Raw genomic sequence first — 8,027 nt, forward strand, 5'->3', positions numbered from 1 at the left:
AATATCAGAATTAAGTAGTGAGACCCAGTTCATCATTATCAGGGTCACTTCTTTTGAATGAAATATAAAAACGTTCATTTGTGTTTGGTACCCAGATAAGAAATGTATAAAAGGGGAAACATTTGGGAGGCCACCAGATTGTTAGATATAGCCCACTACAGCAGCAAATCTAGTCTAGAATACTTAGACCAGGGGCTCTGAAATGACATTTCCAGGTTCATAAGTCCCCAGTTGGGAAGCCCTATATTGAATAGTTGAGGAAGGCAAGGGACACAATCCAAAGTGCTACTTAGAGCATAATTAATGGCATACAGAACATTAGGTACTAGTCATTGAACAAGACGCATCCACCGCTTTGGTTTCTTTTTTTATTTCTCACATAAGCACAACACTACAGCTGGGAACATCAACAGAGTCAAACAATGAGAGGGGTGGTGAATTAAATCATAATGCAAGTTATATGATGCACAAAAGACAGTCAAACAGCAGGCAGTAAAGCCACTTTGGCGTCGTACCAATTTTCACCCAACAGGATCGTCACTCGATTGGTAGATGCTTCAGCACTTACAACTTTATGCCCTATACAAATCTCACATTCTTGTTTCACTTGGCTATGACACACCAAGCATCAGAACTTACATCGTCCAATATTTTAAAATTCACTTTAAACCTTGAAGCCAATCAAAATGCAGTGCTAAACAGTACCTATAAACATTGTAAACTGGATGACCTTTTTGATGTACATTCAAAATAAAGCAAATGCAGATTTTATAGCTGTGGGAATTACAACATACTAATGATTTCTTTTTATACAACAGGATTATAATAAAGACCAAAACTAAAAGGCTCAAGATGGAGGAATGATAAATGAAGGAGAGAAAGGAATAATGTCAGCCTGCATTACAACAATAAATCAGCTCTATTACAATAACAAAAGCAGAGATGTGAACAATTGAACAGGGGAAATAAAATGAGAAAAGATGTGATTGGTATAAGGGTAGGGAAGGGGGAGCCTAATCTTCATCCGATGAGTCTCTATCAAAGTTGTAGGCCATGAAGAAGACATCAGGTCGAGGAGGGACAGGGGAGCGGCCCGGACTCACAACCTCAAAGCCCAGGAAACTAAACGTACGCACCAACTTAGCTACACAGAGGGGGAGAGGGAAAAAAAAAAAAAAAATTCAGTTTCATTTCAATCATTAATAACATGCTTATTTTATGTTTTGTTTAAATCAGATTGCAAGAAAACCAAATACACTACATAAGTTTCAATTAGTTTTTTAACTGATATTAGTTATGGTTGGATGGTGGCCATCATGGCAACTTTACATTTTGATATCTATAACTATTGAATAAAATTAGAGAAAGAACAGTTTATGAATTTATTTTCAGCTTTATGAAAGATTTACGTTCCAATGAGGACACCCAGTGTGTGTATACATTACATCCAGTCTTTCAATCGCCAACACAAAAGATGAGGTTTCCCCAAGACCCATTACACCATGACTTCATAAATACTAATGGTAGTGAAGTTAAGCGGAACATACCACGATCGTCTCTGTTCTTGTAAAAGCAAACAAACACGCTGGTGACCTTTAAATGTTCTTCAGCAAACTCCAGCAGAGATGCAAAGCTAGGGAAGGAAAAACAATATCTAGGTTCATTCCTCACTTTATCCAATGCAATTTAGGTTTCAATGTTAACTTCACTAATATTTGAATTAAGTAACATCACTTTAAGCTGGGTCACTAACACTCCCACTCGCCCCACTAGACGGCCCCTAACCTCTCCTTGCTGCCCTCTGGAAGTGGATCGTGAGGAATCTCAACGTAAAGGGCTTCACCGCGGACAACAGCCTCCCAGCTAATCACACGAGAGACTGTGGGTCGGCTAAGGAAGTGCAACGTCGCCGGGGAACCACCTCCAGCAGGACGTTCGATCACACTTAACTTCCTGTCCTGGAGAGAGAAAGAGAGGCATTTCATATTAAAAATGTCCAAAAGATGACGTTCAAGCCTGTTCCAAAGGTTTTCAACAGAAGGATAGAGTAAAATTTTAACACTGAAGTCTGTTAGGTAATTAAAATTTAGACTGACATTAGTACATCACAAGCTAAATATACGACCTCTACCTGCAGGTTCCATATTATTCAGTCCTTCGACATGAAAGCAGCACAACTCAAACTACTTCTAGTACATCATAAGAGGACCACAAGAACAGATGCAGACAGAGCTCTATTTATCTAGAGTCTGAAAAATAGCTTAAGTTGTACTAAGAACCATAATGAAAGCATAAAACTCAGTAAATTTTCATAAGTATGAAAAATCATGCATGTTTTGACAAACTGTATAAATGTCCATATGGAACAGTTAAAATGATTAAAAGTTAGCATTCTGTTAGCATCTCTGTCAGCATGCGCGTGCGTCTATTCCTCACCGTGTAGAGTGGCCGAGCTGAGGGAGAGTGATCCCGTGTGCCATTCCCTCGCCCACCTGGGATCTTCAGGGGTGGGAGAGGGGCATCAGGAACACCACAGAGGCCCGGGACCAGGAGTACTACTACAGCTCAGAGACAGACTAAAGAAAAAGAAAAAGAAAAAAGGATTGGGGAAAGGGTTTTCAGACGTCCGTCCGTCCGTCCCCCCCGACATATAGCAAACTAAAGCACCATAAAGAATGTTAACAACATAGGTTGACAAGCATAACTACACCTCTAATCTTGTTGGCTTTTACCCTAAAACTGAACGCCAGATTAACCAGATCTAACTATTTATATTTTATTGAATAGGAGAGTTATTTTGTATTAAAATGAACGGTTTCTCTGAAACAGGAAGCACTCATGAAACCAGTATAAACATACTGAGATGCACTCAAAGGCCCTGACCAGACATGGTGCTTTAACAAATGTTCATTAACTTTTTATGGCATCATTATGATTCTTCCATATTTGAACACCCAGACACCAAAAGCCTTTCAGTCAGTAATCACAATTTAATGGCTACCAGCTGCTAAGGTGACAAAAATGCATCCATCATCCAGGATTGTGCAATTTTCCTTTCTTTTGGAAGTTACTAGCTAAACTCAGATGTTCACAGATGATCTCCAAGGTGCCTCACAGAACAGAACAGGTGAAAAACTTAATCAGCTTGTTCTTGTTAAACGATCCGTTTAACTAAAGCACAAATTCTTACATTATATCCATGACATGGACCTGATATATACCCAGGTCAAGGCCAACGGCAGCAGGCTATAAAACCATGTACTTTAGTCACCAGTCCCCAACATTAACTCACTGGTTAATATATTTTCAGCATCCAAGAAATTTCAGGAACAAATTCAAGTGTTCACTTAATATTAAATCATTATAACTTTTGGTAAACAAATGATATGTCACTCTTAGCAAAATAACTAGAGGTAGTAGTATAATGATTAACATTTTGGCATCACCATACACCAACCGCACCTTCATGTTGGTTACTGCATCAAAAGACTAAATTGGAAACGCTGGAAAATTTGAATACTTCATTACGGAGATTTATAATGCATTACATAGCATTCTACAGCATAGTTCACTCTTGTCTTGTACAAAACCGTCTTTTAATCCACAAACAAGCTTTATATACAGCATCAAGGTGACCGGAAATAGCAGACAAGTGTGTACAATAATAGTAAATAATCCAATGGAAACTGCATATGGCTGCAACCACACAAACACAGTGAAGTGGGTTTTTTTGTTTTTTAAATAACCACTGCATTGCATACAGTGTTTAGTTTCTTTTCGTTCTAGATACTCATCTGTAGCTTTCACACCCTGTGGCTGAGTTTTGTTTATTTTACTTCCGGCAGTCAAGTGTATTTAAAGTGAAATGATACTAATTTCAGTTAAACTTGGAAGAAAACAGATTAGATCAGAGTACGAATGCTATGACTGCACCTTAATAAAGAGCTGCACTGAGAGGAACAGCACACTTTGGTTCTATTTGAATAGACTCAAGTCTGTTCATGTGAACACACCAATTCTACACTACAGTCCAAAGCTATATACTATTTTATATATTGAAGGTGCTCTGGTTCAAATTAAAGTAATTAAAGTAATCTTTATTTTTATATAATTTAGCACAGGATTTTTTTTTTAATTTTGAAAACTTCAGATTGATTAAAAAAAAAATATATATATATATATATATAAATAATCTCTAAAACGAACAGAATTTGCTTTATAGACACTCAACAATTCATTTAAAACAATAGTACAACGTTAAATTCTGACAATTGTGCATGTTAATATGGCAAGATATCACAAGTTACAAAATCTGTAGATTTTTTTATTTTTTATATAAATTAATAAATAGAAAAGTTCCCTTGTGTGTTTAAGTTGTAAAGCAAAAAATAAAGAAAAAAACCCGAGGCAAAAACACACGAAACAAATAACAGACCCGTCAATATGACGTCATATCACCATGAGGAACCTGTGACGCAACTGTCAAGAAACGAGGCCTAGACGGCTAAGCTAATCATGCTAGCTTATTCACGAGCATTCTTTAGACAATAATACATAAAAAAAAAGTTAACCGAATACGCCATTAAGACGTGCTAAAGTGTAAGAAGGTATAGTTAGATAGGTAATAATGCGATTAATAAGGGAAAAGCCCAGCTAGTTAGCGATTAAATGTACTACGACGTTAATCCTAGCATGCTAATCCGACTAGCTACTTCGTAATTTTAACGTGACCGAAGTAGTCTTTGACATTTAGTGTCATTTATGCCAATAGGAGCTAAAAAAAGAAGAAAAAAAAAAAAGTTATATTTAGCCTTACAGCACTAATTTATGACAACAACCAGGTTCTCAACTGCGTTAGCTTAGCTTCCTACTTAGTACCGTTGAAAGCAGTTGAAAACGTGAGACAGACCGATAAAACGTGAAAAACATCTGAAATAAAATACAAACCGCCTAAAAGATAAAATATACACAGATACCATTTTTTCCATGAAAGACTATCAGCATTATAAACGCAGTCTAGTCACCCTTCCCCCCACCACCGCTTCCTTCTTTTTTTTTTTTTTTACTTACTTGCTAATCCTGTCAGAAAGATTATTACAATTTAAAGCATCCATTTTGGTTTGACACTGAGGTTTTCCTTCTTTTTCACGGGCGAAACAATGACTGTTGAGTATTCGCTGGAGGTTGGATTTGACCATCCGGCCTCGGAGGGGTTCACGGTGGCCTGATTATCTCTCAGCTCCTGGACTGAAGAAAACTCGTTGATTCTGTGTCGCTCTTTAAAAGCAAGGGCTGTGTTCCAAAATGAACAACTATTTAATGCGCATGCGCTAATTCTTCCATAGAACCCGTTTGTTTCTCTACCCTTCGTAGTGCGCGGACGTAGGGAGCAAATATGCGTTTGGGACGCGGCTCTTGTTTTTACTAAAACGACGCAGGGGCAGTGGAAAATTACTGAGAGCTGCAGATAAAAACAGAGGAAGCAGAGCTGACTAAACTGTTCATACATCATCTGTTGCAGGGAAGAAAGGGTGTTAAATATTTTTAGTTTTCTGTTCTGCAGTTCAAACATAGACAATGGTTCAGGTCTTGATTTTAAGTACACATGTAAAAGTACACTTTTTTTAAACAAACAAACAACTGATACAGACACTGAAGCTTTAAATCTGCTGCTTTATTTTCCTTATTAATGCATATCACATTGTGTTTTCTCTTTTCATAATACAGCTAATAAACACCTTTAAAATGAACTTCATACACAAATGGACAATGGTGCTTCCTGTTTGAATTCTTTTTGTTTTTGTGTAACTTTTTAATCTCCTTTTTGCATCTGTACTTTCACTTCATGTTTTGTTCAGTGCATTCTAGCTTATTTTTGTCATTTAGATGTCACTCCTTGATTTACTACTTGACTGGTACTAAATTATTACTACTCGAATGGTACTAAACCTTCGATTGCCTTCAGCGTGGTAGTATCTGAAGTGTATAAACTTTGTTTTAGACATTTTTTGAGATATGACTTTTTTGTTGACCCCAGCCATGATGTTAGCATTTTTATTCTTCATTAGTAGCTTTTACTTTACAAACTAAACATTCAAATCAAAGAGATGCTTCAAGATTTGGCTGTTTTGTGGTAAATTTCCATAGATTGTGTGTTTTTAACCTTTTTTACACACAACTCACAACATGATAGCACAAAGTCGTGAGTGACGTGACATCTTCAAACGACTTGCATCAGCTAAACACCTTCTCAGGGTCATTTAGCACAGACTTTACCAAGAACTTTCATTTTATAATGATGTTATCTGTGGTCATATAGTAATTCAGTGACAGCAGTTATGTGAAAATATCAGCAGGTTAGATAAAATGGCAGATATGCAGTTAACAAGTCACACAACAAGTATTTCTTTTTACAAGACAAGCAAAAATTCAGACTGTATGTTCCTAGGAAACACTAACCACGTTCCTTTGTTGTAAAGTTACAGCCTTACAGAAAACATCATGTCAGTCCCTGGTAAATGAGTTGTTGCTATAGAAACAATAATGCATTGGAACTAAGACATAATTATCAGCTGCAGTGGTGTTATAGAAAACTAATCAACTCCTTCTGACCAATCAGAATCCAGAATTCAACAGAACACTGTTATAAGTTAGAGTTATAAGGTATATGCAGTTTATACAGCTCTTATGGTTTATGGTATGGTATAAGTTACGTTTATGGAGTTACTTTTTTACTGTAAATTTTAAGTATCACTATTTTATCTGCGTTTTTCTTCCACCTTTGACAGGTGCTACGCTATCAAACTTCACTAAATTTCTCTATAATAATATGTTTGTGAATTCGTATAGGCAATTTTTAGCCTCAGACATCTTAAATTAAAAAAGACTGTCAAAACATATATTCTGTACATTTGTAAGATGTATTTGCACTTTCTGGCTTAAAGGAGATTAAAGAGTTTATATTTTAGCATAAATTATATAAAAAAAAATTTTTTTTTTTTTGGTTTTTAGTGAAAATATGCATGCATTTTATTTTGCTAGCATGCAAAGCTGTGACATGAATGGAGACAATGTAAGTAATTTCTTACTAACCTTAGTAAGAACTAAAAACTGTAGTAATTAAACTAGAAAACTGACTAAGATTACAGTAGTTTGTGGCAGTCATGGCTCACATAAATGCAGATGTTCTATTTCATTTTCTTACTAATAAAACACATTAAGTACTGAACATTCATGGTTGCTTTGCTATTAGCTCATGAGTATGTCTGATGAACTTTTTAAACAGACTATTCTCATTTTAAAATAAAAAAGTAAGAGTTCTGGCATGTACAGATGCTACAAGGTGTTCGTGTTGCAGTGCTTCAAAAGCTCTCAGTGGACTTTCCCCAAGAAGTCCCTTCAAATCATGTGACAATGCTCATCTCGCTCCCTGCAAGAAGATCTGTAGAAATAAAAAAAAAACAACAACCAACATACAAACAGAAACCCCCACAAATGTGTCTAATCTCTGGGCTTGTATATGTTCTTTATATAAAAAAAATAACACTAAATGGTCAATTACACTGCTGCAGTACTGAATTCTAGGTTCTGATTGATCAGAAAGTGTTAATTAGTTTTCAATAACAGAAGTTCTGACAGTAGTTCAGCTGCAAACCTATTGTTTCTGTATTAAACCCATGGGCATGTATGGTGAACATTGAGTGGGGTGTTACAGTAATTTTATAATAAACAGAAAAACTGAAAAATATCTATGAAAGAAAAAGTATAATCATTGAGGTAAACCTCATTGTATGTTTATATGTTATGTTTTTATTGTAACATTTATTTATCATTTGTATGTATGTACTAGGCTGTCTGTGCCTTTCTGACATCACTTCCTGGTGGAGAACCATCACCTGCAACCAGGAAGCATCTACAGTATTAACTGTTTGCTGAGGTTTAGATGCTGTTAAAAAGCTGATAAATAATCTGTCCAACCAATACATATAAACATGAATATTCTGTGAAAACAACACAAATCCCATCAG

The 8,027-nt window shown here is 36.0% G+C and overlaps 1 protein-coding gene across 1 annotated transcript; it reads right to left on the minus strand.

The window, feature by feature from the left end:
- Window positions 1–354: 354 nt before the first annotated feature.
- Window positions 355–5,273, minus strand: oaz1b (ornithine decarboxylase antizyme 1b). The gene is given in 6 exon segments (XM_060891695.1): window positions 355–1,144; window positions 1,548–1,633; window positions 1,786–1,958; window positions 2,437–2,523; window positions 2,525–2,576; window positions 5,071–5,273. Coding segments are annotated over 6 exon segments (657 nt in total). The 5' UTR covers window positions 5,199–5,273; the 3' UTR covers window positions 355–1,013.
- Between the last annotated feature and the right edge of the window lie 2,754 nt (window positions 5,274–8,027).

The sequence above is a fragment of the Tachysurus vachellii genome, chromosome 17, assembly GCF_030014155.1.
Source record: "Tachysurus vachellii isolate PV-2020 chromosome 17, HZAU_Pvac_v1, whole genome shotgun sequence".
Taxonomy (NCBI): Eukaryota; Metazoa; Chordata; class Actinopteri; order Siluriformes; family Bagridae; genus Tachysurus; species Tachysurus vachellii.